Source organism: Carettochelys insculpta, chromosome 1, assembly GCF_033958435.1.
Source record: "Carettochelys insculpta isolate YL-2023 chromosome 1, ASM3395843v1, whole genome shotgun sequence".
Lineage (NCBI taxonomy): Eukaryota > Metazoa > Chordata > Testudines > Carettochelyidae > Carettochelys > Carettochelys insculpta.
Window position 1 is genome coordinate 126,836,164 of NC_134137.1, and position 27,522 is coordinate 126,863,685.

A 27,522-nucleotide genomic window follows, 5' to 3' on the forward strand; every position below is an offset into this window, starting at 1 on the left:
TCCCCCTCTCTTCCCACAAGCATCCAGCAGCCTTGCAGGGGCCGCTCTCTCCTTTCATAATGACCCAACTTGCATGAGGCAGTGAAGGGGCACTGTACCGCTCCTTACCCCTCTGGCTGCATAAATCAGGCCACCAATACTACACCTACACAGCAGCGTTACTTTGAAATAATCTATTTTGCTGGGTCTACACGTGCCCCTTCCTTTTGAAAGGGGCATGTTAATGAGCGGGTTCGAAATATGCTAATGAGATGCTGCAATGAATATGCAGCGCCTCATTAGCATAGTGGCAGCCACGGTGATTCGAAAGTGCGGCTTTTTGAATCACGTGTTGCCCATGGAGACGGGACCTTCCGAAAGGACCCCCCACCAGTTTTCAAAAGCCCTTCTTCTGATCACAGATAGGAAGAAGGGTTTTCAAAAACTGGGGGGGGGGTTCCTTTTGGAAGGTCCCATCTCCCGCCATTGCAGCACCTCATTAGCATATTTTGAACCTGCTCATTAACATGCCCCTTTCAAAAGGAAGGGGCACGTGTAGACCCAGCCTTCCAGAACAGCTGTTCCAAAATAACACAGCTACATACAAGAATTATATCTCAAAATACCACCCATCTATTTTGAAATTGCACGTACAGACACATAGCGCCTATTTTAAAATAGTACCATTGGACACCCTTATCAGTTCTTTTGAAATGCTCTATTCCACTTCCTAACAGAGCCTGTTTCAAAATAGTATTTCAAAATAGACATTTTTCCTCCTTCAGTGAGGCTTACAAAATTGGAAATAACCCACCTGCTCTTTTGAATTTATTTCAAAATAGCATGTGTGTGGTGTAGATGCTCGCAAAGTTGTTTTGAAGCAATGGTTGTTATCTTGAAATACCTTTGCTGTGTGGCTGTAGCCCAACTGGCCCAAATGTATCATTACATGGGCCAGGCGCTGACACTATTTCTCAGACTGAAGATAATGAGACTTCTTATGGAGTAAGGTACAGAAGAACCTCAGAGTTATGAACTCCAGAGTTATGAACTAATTAGTCATGCACATAACTCAAATGGAACCAGAAGCACACAATCAGGCAACAGCAAAGACAAAGAAGAAGAAGTAAATACAGTACAGTATTGTGTTAAGGGCAAAACAGCATTTTTTTGCATAGTAAAGTTTCAAAGCTGTGTTAATCAATGCTCAGTTGTAAACTTTTGAAAGAACCACCATAACATTTTGCTAAACATTATGAACAACCTCCATTCTGAAGGTGTTTGCAACTCTGAGGTTCTACTGTACTTCCTAACATGAGTAGGGGTATCCTACTGCATGACAGACTTTGAGCTCTCTGCAGAAACAGCAATGAGGCATTCCCAAGGTTTCCTTATTTCCTGCCTGCTCTCCACAGCTTAAAGGACAATGCAAGTAAATAAAGTTGAATCCTAAACTGACAGACCAGCATGTCACCTAGCTGTTTTCCATCTATAACATTTTAGTCCCATGATCCTTCTACATGGTGGTCAATTTCTAACCCTGTGTGCTCGGGATAGTCTGAGTGCCCCTCAAGTCTCCCATTCATTCCACCTAGACAAAGCTGTAGGGTGTTCTGGAGGAACAGATACATTCAGCAGGTCCAAGGACATTCTAAGACAAGATCAGTAGAAGTTAATATTTAATACTGTTGACTTTTCAAGCTATATGCACAATAAGTTTTTATAACTCAGGTGGAAAATGAATGAATTCATGAATAATTCAGTGATGCAAATGTAAGTTCTCATCACTAAAATAAGCTGTAATATATCTAATTGGCCAGTAAAAAGAGTAAATCCTGATAATATTACTATTATTTTATTACTATTTATTTCAATAAACTAATAACAAGAAGCATGTGAAATAAAGTTCTACATATTTTAAAATAATGAAGGCAGACTGATTAAATCTATAAAAGACTAATGAGTTAGAGTAAGCTCTGATAGGACCTGATCCAGAAGCCAATGAAAGGTTTGCCAATGACAAATATGCCATATATTAGTGGGCAAAATATGGCCCAGGATTTGGGCCACTTTGAAAAAGATGGAAATAACTATACAAGGTATAAAACTGCAAAGAATCAGATTAGAACTATATATGCTTTAATAATTAGATTGGAAGAAGAAGCCTCTGAATGTTGTATTATAAACACATAGAGTACAAGGCTCAGTACCTTATATATTTAGCTAATTAAATGATTGGGTTAAATTTCCAAAGACAGACATTTCAGATGATTCTGCAAGGTATGGGTGCATGCAATCCCAACTTTGCACAGAGACTGTAAACTGGTGTTTGCAAATGAATCAGTTCTGAGATATTCAGTGAGAGCTAATGTAAAATGTTTGTATTCATAACGGTAATACATTTGTTGATGCACGTGCAATATATCATGAGTGCCCACATTCAAACATCTGCCTCCACTAAGTGAAAATCCTCCCTGGAGGCACCCTTCAGTCATTCAAAGGCACTGGGATCAGTGAACTCCCAATGCCTCCTCCTTCACGTGAGCTCAAGGCAGAAAGAGAGACCCTGGAAAGGGCTAGCTCAGGAGCCAGAAATTAGGCTCAGCACCAGCCAGTAGAATTATCTTTAGAACTGAGCAGGTCGTCAGCTTTCCACTGCTTCAGTTTTTACTTTTATATTCTTTCCCTTCATCAGTTGGCTGTTTGCTCCAACTCCCTCCGACACCCTCACCTCACATTCCATTTGCTGCACCTCACTGTCTCTGCCATGCGCCTCTCCATTCCTCCAGTCATCCCTTCCCTCTTCTTTCCTATCCCCGTCCTCCTTGTCATCCTCCCATCAGTGCCCCCTCTCACTTCCTTTGTGTTTACCATAAACTATAGACCTTTCTGACCTTCCCTCTTCTTCGCACACCTGTACATTAAGAACACATTTGGGACCATGTCTTTAGCCATAGAACTATTCCCAGATTACTTTAGTTAAGGATCTGACCTTCAGTTAATGGCACCATTGCTCTTTAGAGATGGCTGCTGAATCTGATGCGCAAGGGACAAGTCTTGTCCACAGGGAGGGCACACCCACACACTAGTGATGGTCTGAGCCCGAGTAGCACTATTTCCTCCTCTGATGCTGGTCGTCACAAAGCTTCGTACTGTACCACCTCACAATGCCTGACTCCATGTGCAAGCTGGTTCTATCAACCAGGGCAGCGTTCTTTCCCAGTCATCCAAAATTATTTCAAAGGATGCGAGCTCATCTTTGCAAGCGTCCCAAAAGCTGTGCAGCGGTCTACTTCCCTTTCTGGACCACAGATGGGCAATAAGCACCCCACTGGCTGGACAAAATTCACCAGGGCCACCAGCTGATTGACATACTTCAGCATCCTCAGGTATGGCTGCTTGGAGCTCCCATTTGGCTGCAGTTCACCATTCCCTGCCAATGCGAGCTGCACAAAGTGATGGTCTGGCAGCCACTCCCTGCAGGTTCAGTTGACTGGGAACAGCGAACCGCAACCCATGAGAGCTGCAAGTGGCCACACCTGCAGTTGCTCAAGTAAACAAAGTGTCTGGCAGCCCACCAGAGGCTAAACCTGGTGAACTGTACTGAGCCTGTGCGACACAGCTGCTTATTACTCACCACCATTCTAGACCCTTCAGGAGCTTCAGAGTACAGCATGCTCTTTGGGATCCTGGGAGCTGGCATTTACTTGACTTGTCCAAGCCACCCAGTCTTTTCTACTAATCAATGTTACTACAAATGACATACCAGCCAGAGTTAAGACTTTTGTGGTTGTCACCCTTTCTTGGCCTTTAGGATACATATTATGTGCATCCATATGCATATGCATATCCCTCTATCCATATGCATGTGCATACCTGTGCACGCATGTGCATATATTTGTTAATGCTTCTGAGTTTTTTCATTCAAGCCACACTTCGTTCAAATTTCAAAATTAATTTAGATGTAATTCCACTGCAATGGATGGAGTTAAAATTGTTGTATGTTGCTATAACTAAGAGCAAGATCAGGTCCATTATTTTTTGCTCTTTTGATATTAACAATGTTGTATATGATGGCATCCTTCCCATAACATTTTTGGGATGCCTAGAAATAACTATCTGAGCATAAGTTGGTCTGCTTTCAGAATACGCCATGTTCAAACAGAGGTATCTTCAGACCAGGTTGGACATTTAGGCACATAAAGAATAAAAACTGAAAAAATAATCATTCTACCAATCCCAAGAAAAACATCTCATCAAGAATGGAATTCTGTCCTTGGGAGACATTTGAAAATTTTTATTTGATACTCACGCCAGAATGCCTGAGATGTAGAGGGTTTCTGCAGACAAATAGGACAAATAGCTGAACATGAAGACAAGCAGTGGTTCAATGGCAGAAATGTTCTGTGTAAATCGGGTCATGAATGCTGAAACAAATCCAAACACGATGCCAAAGAGTATACCGCCTAGCCCCACTACAAAGAAACGAGCAACTCCAACAAGAACATCAACAGAGTCAATCTCTTCGTATCTGTGCGTCTGGGTGAAGACGATGAATATGTTATATAAAACCTGAATGCAAAAATAATGGCCAGAAAATTAGAAATCTTTCAAAAATATATTTTTCCAATATTTTTAGTTGCCTGTACTAAACATTATACTATACTCTTATTGCTTAGGGTAAAGCTATACTTACTGGAAGATTGATTCAATCACAGTTTATTTTCCAGAGTCTGATTAAGCATGCCTAGTGGAAACGTACTAAATCAAACCATCAGGGTTCTGCCAGCAAGCCTTGTACTCCTCACTGTCATGAGGAGTAAGGGAGGTTGACATGAACATTTCTCCCATTGACCTCCCACTCTGGGGAGGGCCAGAAAAATTGATCTACCATGTGTCAATATGTCCAACTACATATTTTAAATTTACTTTTCAATGTAACGTAGACTTGGCTTTGGTAAAGTTCTAGTTTAAATCTGAACATATCCCTAAAAGGGCCCATAATTATCTATGTGGCTTGAGTCCTAAAACTAGGGAAAAAAATTCAAGAACTTCTACTGTTTTGACTGAGTAATTTCATGTTTTAATTTATCAACCGTGTTAATTTATTACCTGCGCAGGACTGTTGTATGTTATGGTGTGGTCATCATTGTGTGATTATAAGTTTAAGTGTAATGTTAAGTAGCCTACAGCTTTTTGGAAGGTTTTCTTAATGGCTCCTAAATTAGACTTGGCAAGCCAGTCAACCAGCTCACCAAATAATGTAATTTGACCCATCAGCTGATTTCCTTTTATTTGAACCCAGCTGAATACAGTACTGTCAACTATTCCAACAACAATACCCTAGTGCAGGTGGCAGCCTACTTGTTCGGTTGTGTCACAGTGCCATTCTTTCCAGAATCTTATTTCATTGTGTTTTGCCCTTCTTTATATTAAAATAACTCATGTGAATAACTTGGTTTTGTAATTAGATCTAAATATCTAGGTTAAGCCTTTTGGAGCCCATAAAGGCTTAGTCTTTTTGGTCACTGTTCTAATGAACTAGTGCTTTAAATATTTGCTTGGTTTTGTATTATTTCACAATCTTTAACCAGTTAATTGACCGATAACATCTGAACTGAGCACAAATGCCCAATCATACTCTGTGTCTAACATATTTTAAAACACAATTCTCCAACTTTTCTAACTTGTCGTTAACACAATGACACAGGCATAGCTTGAAAGGGTGATATTTTTATGTTCCAGTGGCTGCGCCTGAGCAGACACTTGTATTTTTCTGAATTCAAAATATATTATTCATTGTATCTTTGCCTACAGTGATACCTTAGGTATATACCTAATTTATATTCATTGACTTTATCCCTCCCTCCCTACACACACACTGTCAGCATCATTATGTTGCTAATGCACAACTCATAGCAGGCAATAGAAGAGCTGACTGGAGGAAGTTTTGAGCCCCTTTACCTTTCTCATGCACAGAGTTCTTGTGAACATGATGGCACAGCTTGAATGGGTAAGGTAACCATAATTTGGACTCAAGTCACTTTTCCAAACCATTATTCCAATTCCAGATTTTGTGAGTTTTTAGGGACTTTTTTCCATTAAAGTTGTACTTTTTTAGTAAATATATTAATTTCTTGTTTAAAATGCAAACACAGCAGTAGTCTTAGCTGCTTTCCCTTCATTCAACCTGTTAAAAATAAATGTCTTTAAAAAGCTACTGTCACAACAAAGGGACATCAGTCATTAGTGAGCTATCACCTAAGCAATGGATGTATACGTTTGAGTAGCAAGGATGTTTACATGCATCATTAACTTTAAAATCTTTGCAACTTAATTGAGGAATTAGGAGCCTGTGATCATTTAATAACAATTAGGTCTCAAGGGATGAAATTAGTCTCTATCTCTGTCTTTTTAAAAATCACTCCTAAAAGTAACATGGGCTATGAAGACTTTCAACCATGAGTCTTCCATGAAATTTCCAATAGCACTTGCTGTTCAACAAGGGTCTGAATTGTTTTTTGCTGTGTTCTGAACTCCTGTGTTTTAGATTCTAAATAAAGAACGCACCCTAGCAAAGCATTTAATAAGCCCCTACTTGAAATTTAGCACAAGCAGTCCTATTGATTTCAATGGTACAACCTGCATGCTTCAAGTTAGGCAGGTACAGAAGAGCCTTGCTAGATGAGGGCATAAGTCCACGACTTTCAAAAGTGGCATGTGATTGTTGGAGTCTCAAGTTCTGGGAGAACTGGTGGAGAACCCAAAAAGAATTTCACAAGTACCACCCCTTTTGTCATAAAAATTGCAGTTTTGTTTATTTGTCTACCAACACCACTTTGGAGTCAGCTTGACAAACTTCAAGGGATTTGATTCTCAGGAAAAGGTGAACAAGTGCTCTCAGAAAATCAGGCCCTTCTAAAGTTGTCTCAAATTCTAGCTGCGGCAATTGTGTAGCTAGAATGGACATATCTGCAGTCAACTGTAAGGTCTGCCCTCACTGTGGGAGGTCAACGGGAATGTTTCTCCTTCCAACTTCCCTTACTCTTCGCAAGAGCAGGAGTCCAGGGAGTCAACTACAGATCCTACAGAGATTGATTTTGTGTGTCTTTATCACACGCACAAAACTGAACTCCTCCAAAGCACTAGCCTTGATGGGAAACCATGGCCTGAGTGCTTTGCAGCAGAACCATTTCTTTTATTTACTTGTCCATTAGTAAGGCACTTCTCAATGCTTAGGATCTGACCCTGTACCACTGAAGCAATTATAACATGGCCGTTCACGTCAGTGGGAGCAGGATCAGAGTTTATTGCATAATAAATATGGAACATGATTCTCTTGTCACTTCCTGCAGTGTTATAGCAATGTGTTTTTTTAATTGGTTAGTTTAGTGTTTATGATCTAGGTGTGATATGTGTGTGTACAGTTCTCAGCACTATGGAGTGCTGATCCCTGATTGGAGCACTTAGGCACCAGTGAAATATATACATTATCAGCAGCAGCAGCAGCAGCAGCAGCAGCCATAAATAAATAAATGCATTAACAGTGGGATTCCTCCTGGTTCTCCTCTATGACCAAGACACTCTGTCACTGAAATGTCAGAAAAACTGAACAGCAAAAGCAAACTTACCACAGTTATTCCATCATTTAGCAGAGACTCTCCAAATATCATCATGTAAAGCTGCTCATTAATGGAGGCCTCTTCCAAAACAGCCAGCGCTGCCACAGGATCCACAGCTGAAATCATGCTGCCAAAGAGCAAGTTCTGCAGCAGGTTGACATCGGTGAGACCAAAGGCTTCGATCTGGCAGATCCCATAGAGAGACAGTCCAATGCCAAATGAATTCAGGAGGGATCCCAATATAGACCACCACAGAATGGACCCAAGATTTTCAAAAAAGGGGCGAGTGGGCATAAAGTACCCCTCCTCCAAGACAATGGGTGGGAGAAGATACAGGAAGTAAATATTTGTCGTCATAACTGGTGGGGATTTGTGATCAGAGCCAAAAATGATTGCTCCAACTAGTGCTCCAACAGCTAACAGAAGGCAGCTTTCTGGCATGAGGTGTGGCAATTGGTGGTAGAGGTGAAAACCTTGAATAGAACACGGGGAAATGATCTGAGTTGAAAAGTTTTTTTGTGCTACCACATTGCCAATTCTCCCTGACTTCAGACAAATATTTTCCTCAGCTAGCAGTATGTTGCATTCAGAAGGCCAAGCTCTACTCTCAGTCACACTACTTTAAACCCATAGCAGTACCATTCACTTCCAAAGGAAATTTCTCTGGTTTCTATCAGCATAACTGGGAGGAGAATTTGGCCCAGAACATATTTTATCTTCCTTCATTTTAGATTTTTGATTTAATGTATGTCTGCCTCTTCAGCGTGGAGAAATAATTTTAAACAACTGGTCTACCGTCTCAAGGAAAATTAATACATAAAATTACATCCTCAATGGCAGTAAAAGATGATGTGAAACCCAAGTAAAATCTGATTACACCAAACTCCACATCTGTGCCCAATAGTGGAACTTAAGTCTTGGGTCAGAGTGGAGTAGCTGCTGAAGTGGGAAAGTAATCTATGTACGATATTCCTCTCTTCTTTCAGAACTTGCAGTAGCCCTTCTAAGATGGCTGGGCAAAGGTCATCATTCGCAGAAGCGGAAGGAGCCTCTCAGGAGTGGGAAGGGATCTAGATAGGTGTTCTGGCCAAACTCTGTAAATTCTGTTGTTTCCAAACCCATGAGGCAAATTAACACATATGTTTCCTTTTCCATTTAATGGGACACCAATTTCCAGATGAGGATCTAGGGGGGCAATCACCTTCAGGGAAGACTTTGGCTGAATGCTATTCAAAGGTTGCAGAAAGTCATAGGGACCACGCAACAGCTTAGGCTGTGTCTATACTAGGAAGTAAAGTTTAATTTATTAAAGTCAACTTTATATCACTAGATTTTATAAAGTTGGTGGTGAGTGTCCATATGTTTAGAAAGTTGACATAGTGTGTCCCCATACGTTTGCTAAGTTCAGTTGTGTCAGCAGTGCATTGTGGGTACTTATCCCACAGTTCCTGCACCCCCATTGCATTTCAGGTTTCTGTGCCAATGTGTTATGGGGAAAAAAAAATGCACCGCAACTGGTTGTGGGTGTCTGATGTCATCATGACAGGGTGCATTGCCCTCGATTCCTGCTCCCATTGAAAACAAACTGTCAAATGCATTTTCATGCCACTTTGCTTGAGCCTGCCCCTGCCACGCCATTACAAGGCTAGCGGGCCAGACCTGAGAAATGTTAAATGCAGAAGTAAAAATCTGAAAAGTTTCAATTTGGAGCTATTGAAAAGTTGTTTTTTGGTATTGTTGAAATGCTTTGTTTTGATAGTGGTATTTTGATTCAGTTCATTTTGACCCAGCAGCCACGTGGTAGAGGGGAGCCCATGTGATGCAGGGGGCCAGTCAGAGAGCCCGGGCTGATTCCTACTTCCTGTTTCCTACTTCCTGCTCACCTGGAGAACAGTGGAAGGGAAAGTGATAATCAGAATGGACACATGGGGGCATGGTGGGATTCTTCTGGAGGCCAACAAAATGGAATTAAATAAGATTGTGCCTACACTAGCATTAAGTTGACTTTGTAAATTTGAATTTAGTGATACTCCTTGTGACAAAGCTGGAGTAGAAAAGTCAACCTTAGGATCCCTTAAAATCAGCCTAATAATATTTCTGGTAAAGACAGGTACGTTATAAAATTGACCTAGCTCCCTTAAAATTGACATTATGCTCTAGTGTAGATATAGCCTTAGATACAAGGAAACCCCCCTGCTTCCGATCCATCTCTTGAGAACTGCACAAATTTTGGGTGAGCTGTGGCTATAAAAGGGTTAGAATCCCTGATCCCTTCCACAGAAGGGCAAATCTCTATGGAGAAATGTCCACAAACTGAATGTTTCTGAGGCCCTTCGATATTGTTCTTACATAAGGTTTCTGGGTACGGTACAGACTTTGGGATGTCATTATCAGATAGAACCACAAGTAAACAGCTCCCTGCAAACATCAGCAAATGGAGAAAATGCCACAGCTTTGACGGAGTTCAACACTCACTTTCTTCGTAACTGAATAGTGTAGAATTCAAACTGGACTCAGACCTACTTCCACTAAAATCAAAGGTTGTTTTGCCAGTAACTTTTCAAGACCATGTTTGGTTTTATCAAGTAACCCTTGGGGTATGAAATCTCCTCTCATTGGCACTAATTTTACATCATTGCAAGTCCACTGATTTCATTGTTCTTATTTCCTATTTGACCTCAACTAGGTCAAGTGGTGTGAGTGAAGTGTATAACAACTACTATATAAAAAATGGTGAGGTTTCTGTGCCTTAAGCTTCAAACATGACTCTCACAGTTCATGACCTTTTAACACTTACTGAGCTACCAGACGCAAGGGTGAGAAGACGAAGAAGAAAAGGTTTGTCCAAATAACTTGAAATCATGGAGAACTTTTTAAAAACAAAAATAGCAATTTGAATCACCCTGTTTTTCACTATTTTCCATTTCTGATGTGAACAATTTACAACCATAAAGGTGAAATAATAGCTAATGAATTCTGAACAGATAATCCCATCTTGTATACTCTGGGGTTCCTTGCACCTTCCTGTGAAATATCTGCTTCTGTCCACAGACACAGGAGATTGGATTAGATGGTCTATGTGTCTAGTACAGTAATTCCTACATATGTGGAACAGAGAAACTGGTCTCCATTTGATCCAACGTGCTGCTGAGATAACGAACTAATCAGCTGAACAGGAGCTTCCAATGCAATGCTGCATCCTCCCTGCCACCCAGATCCTGCACCCACACTGAACTTCTCCTCTTGGGCCCTACACCAGAGCTTTGGGGAGGGGGTGCTCTACAGAATCTGCTAGTGGGGAGAGGGATTGCTTCTCAGTTTTGCGAGGTCCCTGACCGATTTTTTTGTGGGTCAGTAGCCTCCAACCCAGAAAAGGTTCCCCACCCCTGGGTTAAAGGATTAGTAAACATTCCTTAACGTGGTAAACTAACTAGGTTGAGCTCTGTGGCTGTTTCTACACATGCCACTTTCTCCAGAAGTGGCATGCTAATAAATGGTCCAAATATGCTAATGAGGCATGGATGTAATGCTAATGATGCTCTTCTGGACTCCAGCTCATGTGACCTTATGCTAATGAGGCACCAGGAATTTACATATGCGCCTCATTAGCATACTTCGGACCGTTTATTAGCATGCCACTTTCAGAGAAAGTGGCACGTGTAGAAACAGCCCTTGAGTCTAACCAAGGAATGGCTAAAGGATGACTTGATTTCAATATAGAAGTACCAGTGTGGGAAACACATATTTACTAATGAGCTTATCAATCCAGTATAGAAAAGTACAGAATGATCCAATGGCTGGAATTGAAGCTGGGCCAGCAGTTTTCAAACTGTGGGTTGGAACCCCAAAGTGGATTGTGACCGGTTTGAACTGAATCACGGGGGCTGGCATAAGATTGTCTGAGATCTGGGGAAGAAAGTCAAGATTGGATGTTTTTCTAAAAGTTACGCTCAAGAGATTATTAGAGGGCAATTCTATGGCCTATGTTATATAGGAGGGCAGATGAGGTGACCACAGGGCTTTGGAATCTATGAATCCATGAACAACCAACGATGCAAAATTGGTGCTCCCTCTCAGCTGGGTGACTGAGGCAGGAAACGTTCTATATCCCAAAGCAAATTCCAGGAGTCAATCAGTCTCACCTACCAACCGTTCTGGGAATGTTCAGAAATTATATGAAAGTTTTTTGGGGTGGGAGCTGCAATTTACTATATGCTTGTACACCACCTGGCACAGTGGATGCTAATTTTGTTGTGCCTTGTGGAAACTAATATATAAATGCTAATTATTATTAATACATTTATATATATAGGATATATGATGACTCATCATTGTTATAAATATGGACCCAATACTACAAATAAAATTCTCTCATTCTTATTTGTACATATAAGTACCTGCAGAATATGCATGTGTTTAAATAATGTGATTTGTATGAATTCAGAAATTCCAAATCTGAAGAAGTGGGTCTGTCCCATGAAAGCTCATCACCTAATAAACTATTTTGTTAGTCTTTAAAGTGCTACCAGACTGCTTTTTTGTTTTGTGAAGATATAGACTAACATGGCTACCTCTGTGTAATAATTTGTGTGTGTGTTTTTATCTTGTGCCCTGACTACTAGCCTACATGCTGTCCACCAGTCCATCACTTCCAGGCCAATCTGTAAAATTCCATCTGAGCAAGTTCAAATGATAAACATTTCAAAATTTCTCCAGCAAAATATTTCATTCTATTCCCCCATTTCTCCCCTCAGATTAAACAGGTTTGACGTTCAGGACACTACTTAATGCTGCAAATATGCCTGATATCTTGTGACATTTAAAGTTAGAAACAGCTGAAAAGGGGTGACTGCTAGCTTCACCCACGACAGACAGAACTGACTTGTAGCCTAGAAAAATCCCACCTTAGTAAAATTTTAAAATTGTCACATTGTGGAAACCCTATGGAAAAGCTATCATAGGAGAGTTTCAGAGACCTTACTTGGTACACATGGTATCATTTATAACATTTTAATGGTGCCTACAGAGTAGGTTTCATGGTAACTGAGACATTTGGTTTTTCCAGCAAAGGCCATACAAAGATAATCTCAATCCTTTAGAAATGCACTTATACATTTGTAAAATTGTTTAGCTATCCAACATGTTTTATTGCTTGCTTTTAACTTCTCGTCTACAAAGCTTTAAAAAGGAAAGGAAAAGAAAGGAAGAAAGAAAGATCTCAACTAGCCATGTTCTACTTACCTATTTTTGCCAGGGATGCAAGAAGTATCCAAAGTGTAACTTCATAAGGAATTTGCACAAAGTTATAATCCACTGTAAAAATATCCATTCTTTCGTCCTGAGCAGAGCTCTCAGCATTACGCTGATCAGGCTTATGATGAGTTGTTGAGTTACTGCTTAGGTTGGGTAAATCAGAATAAGTAGCAGCAGAAGGGCACTCCAGAATCAGCAGCAACAGCAACCAGTTCAAAAAATTACCACGCATAAATATCAGACAGCCCATATCTGGGGCAGAAATGTTCTTTTATCCTATATGTAATACAGACCGTATGCGTGAATGTATGTATGTTTGCAATCTGCACTGACCTGAACCTTGAAGATTGCCTTAGGAAATTACCTATCAAGTTATCACTTTAAAAGTCCCAAGATCAGTGTGTCTTTCTGTATCTGAATTACAGAAGGATCCAGAGTCAGATGAAGACACAGGTATTTCAGGCTTTTGAAATCCAAATAAAAACTTTCAGCAATGTTGCACTATTCAGGAATAAAATCTCTCTTCCCCTAAAGATTTTTATACTTGCTCTAGGCTCAGTAGTTTTCCCTGCAACACAACAGAGAAAAAAAAACAAGGCAACAAGGAACAGAACTCATTCAACAAGCATAACAAGTGTAAAAAAGAACCACAAGGGGCGGATCCCAGCATGCTGAACAGGTGGACTCACCAGCTCCAGATCTCATCTCCCTGCCCTCCCTTTCTCCTCCATGTACTCTGTGTGGTCAAGGCACCTGGTAACTCAAATATCTGATTAATGGTATATACTCACTTCACTTGTAATAAAGCAGTTCATATGTAAAGAGACTCTGCGGAGGTTCTGTTAGTGACATCTAGTGGACAGCCACAAAGTTGCACTCTACATTTGTAGCGCACTGTGCAGTTGAATTTGCTGTTTCTTTTTAAATGTATACAATATATTGACACGAAGCCGAACACGGTAGATGGTAGTGAGTGCACAGGCACAGATTTAGCACTAAGCACAAGCACTTACACAGCTAGTAAATCTCTGATATTTGGAGTTGGGTCTCTCTGAATCTCTCCTGTTGAAGCTGTTCCACCTTGAACAAAACGTGCAGGGAAGCAGGGACTCGCACTCGAGTCTCTGCCATCAGAGGTGAGCACTCTCCTATGCAGTGTACTACTATCCTACCCTATCCTAGTACACTGTGCTCCTATACAGTCACCCTTGCATGCTCTTTGGCCCAGTGGATGTTTTAATGTTCCATGTGCAGAGCTGCTCCAACAGGAAAGACGGAGAGAGACCCAGTCACAATGCCCCATAGCCCCGTGGGAAGGGCACTCAGGTACAAGATGCATTCACATCACAGCCCTGCTCCACGTCAGGTAGAACTGGGGCATTTGAACCTGCGTCTCCACACCCTGGAGATGGCCTACCCACCAAGTTTATGGTTATAAGGGAGGTGGCACCATCACCTCCTCAATTTTTGCAGGCGAGGGCTCACAATGTGCCTAGCTATAGCAGAAGATTCTCTGCTATGAATCCCAACCCCAAGCAGACCCCTCATTCAGTTCAGATTAGGGACCCTCCATCCTGTTGCAGGGCTGCACTTAGAACCCACTCTGCTCCTCAGCATTTCCTATTGGCTAGTTTAGGTGGTGCTCCACTCAGCTTGACAGCCTTTGAAGTCTCTTCTTTGGCGCCTAGCTCTCCCCATACATCGTATAGGGAGCCTGGGTGCCTAACCTGGGGCTGTGGATTCTACTAAAGTGGCAGGGCGCCTAAACATTAGGACTTGCAATGCTCCCTGCGTGGATCTTGCCTGAGGAGCCTCCCATCAGTGGCAGATTAGCCACTGACCCAATGGGGCCTGTGCCCATGAGCCCTGGCCAGTTGAGGGTGGCCCTGGTAAAATGGGCACCCCTATGCCACGATCTGCTCCACCCACCCAGTGCTCCTGCAGGGAGGAGGGTTGGAGCTCAGAGGCTTGCCCCACCTCCATCTTCTCACCCAGTGCTCCTGCACCCTGAACCTACTCCCTGGTGGGGTGGTGGGTGGTGACTTCAGGCAGAGGTGCAGAGGGAGAAGTCACTCTTCTTGCTCTGGCCCAGAGCCCCACAAATCCTGAATCCACCCCTCTCTCCCATTAATAAACAGATACCAATCCCAGCATGGTAGCAGCAGTACAGAAAGGTTAACAAAGGTGTGTTCAGGACTGAACAAAGGCCTGTTCCTTCTACAGGTGTGAAAAATCAAAACGAGTTCAGGTACCCGGGAGAAAATCTGACTCAGAGGGGAGAGACAGGATGAAGAATAATGCCATTGATATCATGCTTGGCTGTGTAACTAGGCTAAATGTTCTCAGGAGATGATAAGATCCTAAAATACACAGTGCTGGTTTCTGTGCTACAGGAAATCACCTCTTGCAAATATATCTAATGAGGTTGTTGGGCACATCTGTTCTCAAGTCATCCTTAAAGATTCATCTACAAAAACTGACAGAGACTGGCCGAGAGCTCTCAGGAGAGCTGCTTGCTAAGTTTCAAGCAGACCTGTTTAGATCTTTGCAGCTAAGTCTTTTCAACTTCTTGTCTATCAAAAAGCAAACCTTTCCTACACATCAGTGTATTTCTACAGCTTATCATCCAACTGTGTTAATAAAACAGGGTTGAAAGTTTGGCATGTAAAAGCTTTTTGGGGATCTGACCGTCTTCTGTTCTTTGCAAGTTTTCCTGGCATTACTTTCCTATGTTGAGAACGTTTCTCTCTGAACATTTCAGGCTGGGAAGCAGCAGTGTCCCTGAATGCAATGAACCCAGAAGTGCATGAGACGATTCTCAAAGTGTCCAGGACTCAACAAGGTTACTTTTTACCTCCTGCCTCCAGCAAGAGGGAAAACTGTTTGTGGTTAACAGGTTTTCAGCTTCCTGACATCAGCAATCTGTTAGCCATCCAAACACTCTACTGTGGGTTGTGCCAGAGGTTCTTTGCCTTTGCAGATTAATAGCAGGTCCACTTCCATCCCTGTGCACCTTGGACACTTTCCCCTATCATTTCCAGCCCCTTCTCTGTTGAACACTTACCATAATACCAGGTCTGCTGCCTCCAAGGGAAAAGTACTCACCATCTTGAACAATAAAAAAAACAATAAAAAAGTACTCACTTCATATTGTTCTGATGAAGTGAGTCTGTGCTCACGAAAGCTCATGCTCAAAACTTTTCTGTTAGTCTATAAGGTGCCACAGGACCCTTCGTTGCTGTTACATCTTGAACAATTTAACTCAGGATCAGCTCCTTGTTAATACCACAGCACTTAGATATATTTATAGCAAAACCAACATTAGCCTTCTTACCACTAGCTCAAAATTCAAGACAGAGTCAATGAGAATAATGGAAAAATCAGGATATGTATAAAACAAAAGGATAAGACACTTAATTGAGAATATACAGGCTATCGTCCCATCTAAATGAGTTTATTTCACCTCAAATGTCTCCTGCAGCATTTTTAACCAAGCAAAATTGAGATGATATTTTCATGAATATAAATGAGCTGCCTGTTCACTTCCTAAATGTAGGAGAAAAAGATGTCCTTTTGCCTTTTCTTTATAGCACTCATTTTTTGTCCCCAGAGAAAGGAAGACACCCTCATGGTTTATTCTCTGGTGAGCTCACTTTCTGTTGACTTCACATTCTGCCACTGAATTTGTATGTAAGGGGGCTTCACCTGTGGAACATACAATGCATAATTTACAGGTTACCTGAAGGGGACTGGTGATATCCTTTACCTGGCAGAAACCTCTTTGTCACTTCTGCCTTAATATATACTTTAAAAATATATATTCAACATATATATATAGCTCCTTACATAATATCTGTACATGCATTTCACAGCAATGTTAATAACTCATGTAATATGAGTTGTTGGGTTTTTTTGAGATCTTATATGATATTCTTTGGTGAACTAGACTAAAACAGTATAAGCTTGTAACCTGGGTGCCATGGATGGGTTTATAAGTCAGATGCTGTAATTTTAACAAAAGTATGCTGAAGGCCACTAACTAAACTAGCAAACCATTTGAATGCAATATCTGTCATCTGAAATTCTTCAGCTGATATTATTAAGAAAAACACAAGATAATACACCACATCTCAACCAAAACAAAAACTGAAAACTCTGAAATGTTCATTTGTAAGATACTTAAGCTCTGGCATAAGATTATATGAAACCTTAATATTGTTTAAAGGATCAAAAACTCCCTCACTTGTTTTTCAGTAAATGCATTGCTTCTAACCTTAGGCTACGTCTACACTACAGCGATCTGTCAACAGAAGTTACTGTCGGAAGAGATCTCTGGCAAAAGTTCTGTCAATGGATCATGTCCACACACAAAAGCAGATAGAAAGTGCAATCCACTCAGTTGACAGAGGGTGGCCAGACTGCCCAGCCACTCTCTCAACATAATGGCTGACCGGAAGCTCAGCAAACAGGGGTACCTGGTAAACTGGAAGCCCTGTCTTTTGACAGAGGACACCTGGAGCATCTAACACCAGTGGTTCCCAACCTTTTCCAGACAGGGACCCATTTTGACAATTCAGAAAGACTTGGTGACACAAGGCAATTCAAAACCGGGGGGAGGGGGAGAGAGGAGTGCCATAACTCACTAATTTTGCTCCTGAGGCAACAATATGAAATTGTGCCCCCTCAGGTTTATATATTTATAATAGTTATTTCATATAAAAGGGGAAATATATTAAAAAATAATTTTATATCCCCTTTTCATCTTGAGAGACAGTGGTTAGCAGTGGTGGTGAGGAGCTATGGGCAGTGTTTGAGTCTGCAACTTCTGTCATGGCTTATCTGGCCAATATTGGATTTGCGTGGTTGATTGCAGTAAAAACAGGTCAGTCTATTTCTGAATTCTTAGTTTTTCCTTCTACGATGAAGTTGTTTTGCGTGGCTTGCACATATACTATCGAAGGATGATATGCCCTGTCGTAGCAATTGTCACCAGGTATTTCGATCTGATGATGTAGATTCCCAGGATTTTGGATCAATGTTGAACTTTTTCATGGTGTTGTTGCCTGTATCCTTGAATCTTAGCTTCAGTCTTCTTCTTGTCCTCAACCCACATGACAGTTCACCAAAGAGGATTTCTTTGGGAAGACGGTCATCCCCATCCTTCTCACATGACCAAGCCATCATAGTCTTCTGCTGTTGAGGATTGCCAGGAGGCTGGGTATGACAGATCTTGACAGGACATCTGCATTTGAAACTTTATCTTGACAGTTGACATTCATAATTCTGCAGAGGTAGGGAAGATGGAAGTTGTTCAGTTTTTTTTCCTGGTTCGAGTAGGTGGTCCATGCCTCAGAACCATCTAGCAGGATGCTAATAAACATGCCTACTAGATTGCCTAGTAGATTAGTATCTTTGTTTTCATTGTCATTTTAGGATTGGTCCATGCTCATTTCATAAGTCTGCCAAAAATTGCAGCTGCCTTCCCAATTCTGATGTTCAGTTCCTTGTCCATGGATAGGTTTGTGGTGACAGTAGATCCAAGGTAACAGAATTGTTGAACCACATCTAATGAGTTGTTATCCAGAAAGACAGGGGGTCGCCAAGGTATACGTTGAGTGAATGCAACTTCGTGCTTATGTCAAGGGGAAACAACTTGAAGGCTCTGAACAGAGAATTCATCAGTGACTGTAGAGTGTCTTCATTATGAGCGACAACAGCTACATCATCTGTGAAGAGAAGTTCCCTGTTGATGACTTTCTTGACCTTAGTTTTGGCCTTGAGTCTTGCCAGGTTGTAGAGAGAGCCATCTAATCTTGTTTGGAGAAATACATTGCGTGAGTTTTGAAATGCGCAATTTAGTAAAACTGAGAAGAACATGCCGAAGAGGGTAGGGGCAAGAACACATCCTTGTTTGAATCCATTGTTGATTGCAAATGGTTCCGATGTAGATCCATTATATTGCACTATTGCTTTCATGTTTTTGTGAAAGGATGTTATCAGCTTGATAGGGTCAGTAGGCAGCCAATCTTGATTAATACTCTGCATAGTCCTGGTCTACTAACTGCGTCAAACGCCTTTGTTAAGTCCACAAATGCTATGAATAAACGGCTTTCCTTGTTCTCTACATTTTTCCTGCAGTTGTTGAAGTGACAAAATCATGTCCATTGTTGACCTGCCAGCCCTGAAACCATATTGTGTTTCTGGATAGATCCAATCTGTGAGTTTTTGCAGGCATTTGCAAATGACACAGGTAAATGCTTTGCATGTGATGCTCAGTAACAAGATACCTCTGTAGTTGTTGCAGTCACCCTGGTAGCCTTTGTTTTTATAGAGAGTGATGATGTTTGCATCCTTCATGTCATGTGGAACATCACCTGCTCTCCAACATTTTAGGAATAAATCATAGAGGAAGGGGAGGAGCCCAGCCTTGTTTGCCTTCAGGACTTCAGCTGGAATTCTGTTGCTTCCTGGTGCTTTTCCATTGGAGAGAGCATCAAGAGCTTGAGAATGTTCCTACCCCGTAGTCTCTGCATCTAGCTCAGACATTTCTGGAAGAGTTGGGATGAAGTTGTCAAGTTCAGGTTGTATAGTACACTCGTGGGAATAGACTCGAGTATTGTTCCACCCATCTGGGCATCTGCAGCTTTTTGTCTGTGATCACCTGTCCATTTAAATTCTTCAGTGGGGCAACTTTGGTGATGTTTCGTTCGAGTGATTTCAGTCCATCATACATGGTTTTCAAGTCACCCAAATCAGATGTCTTTTGTACATTGGAACATAGGTCAGCCCCAATACATGTTCGCACGCTGCCTGGATTCTCTCTGAAGAACAGATCTTGTGTGTCAAAGTTGATCTCTTGGGCTTTGAGATGAGTTCTGTATGTTATTCAGATGTGCCTTGTGTTTTTCTTCAAAAAGAGGCCTCAGAATGTCAGCATTTTCATCACTCCAGTCTTTGTTAGCGAATTTACATGTTCCAAAGGAAGATTTGGCACATTCATAAATTGCATCTCTGAGTGTGGACCATGTTTCAACAGTTTGTTTCTCAGGTTTGTGTTTCATTTTGTGAGTGAGATCATCTGCAAAGACAGAGCATTTCAGCGCATCTGTGGTATTGAGAATATTGATTTTTGACTTATTGCATTCCTTTGTCATGAAGAGTTTCTTTGGGATGATTTTCACTCTGCTGATGATCAAGGAATGATCAATGGCAAAATCTGCCCTGTGATATGGGCATGTAATTTTGACAGTGTTGAGATGTTTCCTGTGTACCAGTACAAGGTCAAGTTGATGCCAGTGGCTGGATCTGGGGTGGCACCATGAAGCCTTGTGACACGCTTTCAAGTTAAAGAAAGTATTGCTGATGCAGAGCTGAATTTGAGAAGTCTTTGACCATTTTTGTTCATTTTCCCCATACCATGATGACCGAGGCAGATGGAACAGGACTGATAGTCGCGTTGAACTCTTGCACTGAAGTCACCAAGGATGTCCAGTTGTTTGCCATTTGGAAAGGAGTCAATAACTTGCTGAAGATTATAAGAAAAGCGATCCTTGTCTTTGGCACATGATGCCAACATGGGTGCATGAGCATTTATGATGTTGACATATCCTGACTTTGTGCAGAGCTGCAGGGATGTAATACATTCCGATTCATCTGTGGGTGTATTGATAGATTTCAGCAGATAGTTCTGAAGAGCAAATTCAGCTCCCTAGAGGTGATGTTCCTCTGAACTCAAGCCCTTCCAGAAGAAAGCGTAATTGGTTTCTTTCACTGACCTAGCAGCTGCCAGTGTGGTTTCCTGGAGAGCAGTGATGTCAACATTTAGTTTGTGTAGCTGTTGATTTGTGACTGCTCTTTTGCATATTGTCAGGGTTCATAAGGTCATGGGCAGATTCACATTCCAGCTACTGAGTTGGAGGCAAGTTTATTTATTATTTCATATTTGGCGGGTACGTCATTTACATCTACTTTCAGATTTTTGGTCTACCCCCACGCACCCAGTGAGGAAGGCAGATGTGGTAGGTCAGCACCTTATTGACCGGGGCCTGCTCGACTTGAGGCGGGTGGTAGCTGACCAGTAGAGTGCGATTACTCCTCCCGCCAATGAAAGTGACCCATGGTGTCCTCCTTTTCACCAGCTGAGGAGGGCTTATAACCTGTAACTGCCACTTCCCAAGTTGTTTCCATGCTTAGCAAGTATGGAGTGTCCTCTCCGTTTGGCACCCTCTTACACACTGCATGGCCTGGGCTAGTGTTTGGAGCACAAGTGCGTTGCCCAGGTGACACTGTCCCCCTCTCAGTTGCCCCGGTTGAATCCAAAGGGGAGACAGAAGTCAGTACGTTTGGAACTGAGGCAACTGCAAGGAGATGCTGGAAAGCAGGTTTGATGAATCCTCCCTGCTAACCGCCTTAGGGTCTCCACTCTGGATTTTCTGTCTGGGTTTACTCCAATACCGTTTGGCTCTCCCAAACCTACCCACAAGACAGTGGGGAATTTTCTGACAGGGTTGTCTTCCCTGTGGTGACGTAAGGAGTCATGCTCCCTTGGATGCCGGTGACCAAATCATGGTTCATGTGCCATTTGGATTAATCAAAATGATCCAGGGACCCAAGTATCCCAGACCCCCATCTCAGGCAGAATGAGAGGGCAGAAGCTGCTCAGTCCACTACCCACTGTCACACTCGGGGGTCTGCACTGCCTGCCCAGTACCCATGGCTGCTGGCGCTGCTGCTGCTGCCCCTGCTAGGGGCTCTCAGAGAACTTTGTGAGCAAGAAGAAATAACAAATGGCAAATGGCAGGGAGGGTTGGGCTGGTTCGATCCTCCCCACCACCACCTGCTCTCCTTGCCTGTCTGCAGCCTCCAGCCACACTGCCCCAGCCCGGCCCACTCCCAAACCACTTCTTCATTACCTAATAAATGAAATTGTCAGTCTTTACGGTGCTACAGGACTCCTTGGGTTTTTGGTGGAGCTACAGACTAACATGGCTCCCTTCTGAGACCAGTCTTTGTTAAGACAAACAGACTGAGCTCTTCAGACCTCGCTAAGGCATTCGTTCCAGCCCTCAGATCACTTCTGTGGCTCTTTCCTGCTCCCTCTCCAATTTTTCAACATCGTTTTCAACTGTCAGCACCAGAACCAGCTGCGATGTTTCTGCACTGGTCTCCCCAAGGGACACCAAGGACAAAGTCATCTCCCACTCCCCAGTATTCAAGGGCTGGAAAAAGTTAACATGAGGCCCTGCACTTGGGAGCTTCCATGTTCCACACAGAAAGTGAGCAGTCCTGCCTGGGCTGCTCTATGGCTGCCTACATCCCACAGCTATCCCTGACTGGAAGGCTAGCCAGCATCAGCCGCTCTGTCCGAAGCTGCTACCCATGAACTGCACAAGGATCTCTGGTACTCAACTTTTCTGGCCTTTTGCTGGCAGCACCAGTTTCACTGCCTGGGAGAGCAGATGTGTCATTTCCAAAGATACAGTGAGGAGGGACCACTGCTTCCACTACATTTACTGTAGTACAGTAACACAGCCTGCAGCACTTACCTCCTGCTCGGGCTGGAGAAGTGGAAACACGAGAAAGAGAGAAAAGGAAAATGTGTACAGAAGAGAAGAGAAAGAAAGAGGGATATTCTGTAAACATCGAGTCCCAGTTCTTTTGGTAATGCTTCCCGCTGCTGGGGAGCCTGTGGTAATTTTGGCGAATGATTTGGATTATGGCATGCTGTGGGTACCCATTTTAGACACACACTTCAGCTGGAAACACCAGCTGCCAGAGGACTGAGATTCATCGGGCTCCACAGCAGCAGAACTGCTCACAGCCCATCTAGGTCATAGGTGTCACAGCTATAAAACTACCCTGATAATCTAAGAATGCAGAACTATGGCCGTTTTGTGTACATTGAATGCGACTTGGTCAGTTAGGTAGAGTAACTCTATACACCCATATTGAATTATTTGACTTTTCTGTGTGAATATATTCATCTAGCACAATAGGGGGCTGTTGGGAACAAAAGCAGGAGGCAAAAATATATGTTTGTAAGCTACAGCATTTCCCCACAAACACTTGGGAGGGAGGCCTGTGCAAGACAGTGGCAGAGCTGCTAGTGGGGAAGAGGACTTCCAGGCTCCAGCAAAAAGTTGCACAGCTGTTTAGCAGATAATGGGAGCCTACCAAAGGGTGGCTAGCTAGTTACAAGGAAACTCTATGGAGAGAGATGAACTCTGGAGTAGAGTTGCCAACAGTGTTCCCTGTAAACCATGCGATTGTGCAGCTGCTCAGGAGAGATTCCAAGCAGCCCTGCTGATTAGCAGAGTACCCACAGCAAGGAGTTTTGTTTCTCCGACTTGCACATTCGCACATGCTCCAGTGCACATAATAGCCGTGTCTACACGTGCACGCTACTTCGAAGTAGCGGCACCAACTTCGAAATAGCGCCCGTCATGGCTACACGTGTTGGGCGCTATTTCGAAGTGAACATCAACGTTAGGCAGCGAGACGTCGAAGCCGCTAACCCCATGAGGGGATGGGAATAGCGCCCTACTTCGACGTTCAACATCGAAGTAGGGAACGTGTAGTCGTTGCGCGTCCCGCAACATCGAAATTGCGGGGTCCTCCATGGTGGCCATCAGCTGAGGGGTTGAGAGAAGCTCTCTCCAGCCCCTGAGCTCAATGGTGGCCACGTGGAGCGGCCCCGTAAAGCTCCCCACCCCCTCCCTTCCTGTGCAGGAAACTGAGAGAACGTGCAGGCGGCAGCCCAGACACGCGGCCAGCCTGCACGTCCCTCAGCCAGCTAGAGACACCCACCCAGCTGCGATGGCCACCCGGCAGCCCCCCCAGCCCCCTCAGGGGACCCCCCCCAAGGGGAGCCAGGGCTCCCAGCCCAGGAGCCAGGCAGTGAAGCGGCAGCAGGGCCCCTCCTGGATGGAGGCCGAGCTTCAGGACCTGCTGGGGCTCTGGAGCGAGGAGGTGCTCCAGGTAATGGGGAGCAAGAGGCGGAACGCGGATGCGTTCGCTCAGCTGGCCAAGGGCCTGGCCACCCAGGGTAACCCTGCCCGCACTCCGGATCATGTACGGAGTAAAGTGAAGGAGCTGTGGCAGGGTTACGCCAGGGCCCGGGATGCGGCCAGCCGATCTGGGGCCGCCCCCGTCACTTGCCCCTTTTACAGGGAGCTCAGGGACATCGTGGGCCCCCGGCACACCTCCTCCCCTCTGGCCACTCTTGACACCTCGGCTGAGGAGCCCCAGCAGGCCCCGGAGGCGGAGTCCACCCCGGAGGCAAGCCCCGCACCCCAGGGACCCCCCAGGAGCCCACCCCCGGGGCACCGGAGCAGGAGGAGGAGGAGGAGGGAGACTCCTCCTCCAGCGACATCGGGCTCCAACTAATGATGCCGTCCCAGAGCTCCAGCCGGGTGTCCGCCCCCCGGGTGTCCCCTGAGCGTGGGAGTGGACCATCAGGAATGTACCCCCCCCGGTGCACACCCCTGGGGTTGAGGGGCGGGGGTAATAGATATGACCAGGGCCCTCCACATGCCCAGATGACCATGGCCCCAAGGATAGCAGTGGCATGTCCCTCAGAAGAGTCTATCAGCCCCTGCCCCCCTCATCATGACAGTGCCATGCCCCATCCCCGGGGCTGGGGGGAGCGGAATCTCTAGGGTCCCCCGGGGGTAGGGGGGTGGGACACCCAGCAGCAGCAGCAGCAGCAGCATGTGATGGAGTCGGGGGAGTGCAAATGTGAGACTCAGGCTAGATATGAGAAACAAGCTGAATAGCTCCCAGTGGCTAAGGATAATCCTGGGGCTACAACTGGCAGGTTACACCTCTGCCCTGAGCAAAGAGGAGGGAGGAGCCGAGCTGGGTTTGAATCGGGGGCGGCAGTTAGAGGCTAGGGGAAGGGAGAGCTAGAAGGCAGCCAGCCTGAGGAGGGGGAAAGCTACACCCCAGAGGGGCACCCCTCGGGGTCTTCTCCCCAGGACAGGTTGGAAGGACCGTCTGACTGCTGTACTGTCGCTTCTGGGAGAAACTGGGCATCTGTTGCCTAATAAACCTCTCCTGTTGTACCTGCTGAGTGAAGTGAGAGTCACTCCTGCCAGCAGACGGGGTGCAGTGCAGGGGGACCCCTGAACCCCATCACAGCAACATCTCCCGGGCACGGGGATGGGGAACCTGCAGCAGAGGGGTGGGGGGACAAGGGCCACGGCTCGGGGCCCACACTAACGCCTGTCTCCACTCTTCTTCCCCCGCTCCTGTGTTCCGCAGCTGCACCATTGGAAGGACCGGAGAGCGCCGGCGAGGTATCAGTGGTCCCGGAAAGCCCTCCGGGGCCATCACTCCAGGCCAGCCCCTCGGCGGAGGACCGACCGGCCCCACGGCGGGCAAGACGGCGGACCCAGCACCACCACCCGCTGGCGACGGACCCCCAGCTGCTGGCCCTCCACCACCGGCAGGTGGAGGTCGCCAAGCAGTGGCTGCGGGTGGAGCAACACCGCCTCCACCTGCAAGAGCGGGCGCTGGCCTGGCGCCAGGAGGCATGGGGGGCCTACATGGAGACATTCAACCGCATAGCGGACTACCTGGCCCCCCATGCTGCGCCGGCCGCCGCTGCACCTGCCCTGCCTGCTCCACCCACTGCTCCACCCACTGCACCAGCCGCTGCGCCGTCCGCCGTCGCACCACCACCCACCACCGAGGGCCATTCCACCAAGGGGGACCTGGGGCCAGATGACACTCGCCGGCCGTATCTCCTGGTCCGCCCGGCCCGCAGCCAGCCCTGGCCAGGGCTGCGGCCGAGGCGGGGATCCCAGCCGCCCACCCCCAGCGCTGGACTGTAGGGGTGTGGGGCCCAGGACATGCCCCCCCCTTTGTATATATTCCCCCCACTTTTAAATTATTTTTTGCTGTAAATAGTTTGTATTTGTGACCCCCGTTTTCCAGTGCTGATCCTTACCCCCCCATGTAAATAGTTCTCCCCTTCCTTCTCTTCCCCTTTCATGTTATCCCTGTTTTTATAATATATACATATATGTTAGAATTTCCGTTATAATAAGAGTTCAAAAGATGTTTGATTTGACAAACAACTGTCTGCTTTTATTTTTACAAGAAAAGTGTGGGGGTGGGTGCTCTTGGGTGCTCTGTGGTGTGGGCGTAGGGGCAGAGAGTGTTGTGGAGGATGGGGGGGGTGGGCAGTGGAGGGCCTGCCAGCGTTCACCTTGCGGCCTCATCGAACTGGGCCCACAGGACCTCCCGGACCTGGGTCCCTTCGGGGTTCACCTGGAAACTGAGGGCAGCGGGTGGCTGCACATCGGCCCTGCCGGCCTCCACAGCCCAGCCGTGAAAGAAGGCCTCCCCCTTGCTCTCCACCAGGTTGTGTAGTGCACTGCATGCACCCACAGTCTGGGGGATGTTGGTGGGGCCCGCATCCAGGCAGGTGAGGAGACACCTCCAGCGCCCTTTGAGGCAGCCAAATGTGCGCTCCACCACCTGGCGCACATGGTTCAGGCGCTGGTTGAAGCGCTCCTGGCTGGCAGACAGATGGCCCATGTACGGGTGCATGAGCCAGGGCCGGAGTGGGTATGCCACATCTGCGATGATGCAGAGGGGCATGGTGGTGTCCCCCCCAGGGATCTCCCGCTGGGGGATGTAGGTCCCCGCCTCCAGCTGGTGGCACAGGCCCGAGTTCCGGAATACCTAGGCGTCGTGGGTGCTGCCAGGCCAGCCCACATAAATGTCCAGGAAACGGCCCCGGCTGTCCACCAAGGCCTGGAGGACCACTGAGTGGTAGCCCTTCCTGTTTATGTAGAGTCCTCCACTGTGCTCCGGGGCGCGGATGGGGATGTGAGTCCCATCCAGAGCCCCGAAGCAACTGGAGAAGCCCAGGGTGGCAAAGCCCGTGATGGCGACATCCGGGTCCCCAAGCCTCACGAGCCTGTGGAGGAGCAGGGCGTTGATGGCGTGGACGACCTGCAGGGGAAGCACATGGGAGAGCACCAATGAGGGGTGAGCAGGGTGTGTGTGGCCCTCCCCTGCCAGGGCCCCCCTCCCCTCCCCTGCCCTCCCAGAGCTGCCTCCCCCACCCCCCCGTGGGTCCTCTTACCTCCATGAGGACAGCCCTGACGGTGGCCTTGCCGATGCCAAACTGCTGGCCCACGGATCGGTAGCTGTCTGGAGTGGCCAGCTTCCAGACAGCGATGCCGACCCGTTTCTCCACACTGAGGGCACGCCACATGGCGGTGTCCTGGTGCCTGAGTGCGGGGGTGAGCCACTGGCAGAGCTCCAGAAATATCTGCCGGCTCATGCGAAAGTTCCTGAGCCAGTGGTCGTCGTCCCACTCTCCGAGCACCAGCCGCTCCCACCAGTCGGTGCTCGTGGGGTAGCTCCACAGCTGGTGGCGTATGAGGCGGGGGGCGGGGCAGGGTGCTGCAGGGTTGGGGGTTGTGTCCTCCTCCCCTGTGGGCAGCTCCTCCTCTGTGGCGAGGAGGTGCTCAGCTGCCTCCTGCATGGCATGGAGCAGGGCAAGCACCGCTCCTGCAGGGGCGGCTGGTTGGACCTCTGGCTGCTGCTGCTGCTGCTGCTGGGGGGTCCATCATGACTGCGTCGCTCGAGGTGTGCGTGCCTATGGCTCTTCAGACCGCGTGCTGTGCAGGCTGCGTGTGTCTGGGAGGGGCCC

The 27,522-nt window shown here is 45.8% G+C and overlaps 1 protein-coding gene across 1 annotated transcript in view; it reads right to left on the reverse strand.

Annotated features, from left to right (window-relative positions):
* The window catches only part of SLC9A4 (solute carrier family 9 member A4), a 43,495-nt gene extending 30,391 nt beyond the window's left edge, over window positions 1–13,104 (reverse strand). The window contains exons 1-3 of the mRNA XM_074983262.1: window positions 12,843–13,104; window positions 7,611–8,074; window positions 4,292–4,551 (exon numbers count right to left, since the gene is read on the reverse strand). Coding sequence (XP_074839363.1) covers window positions 4,292–4,551; window positions 7,611–8,074; window positions 12,843–13,104 — 986 coding nt within the window. The remainder of the gene's footprint in view (window positions 1–4,291; window positions 4,552–7,610; window positions 8,075–12,842) is intronic.
* Window positions 13,105–27,522: the final 14,418 nt, after the last annotated feature.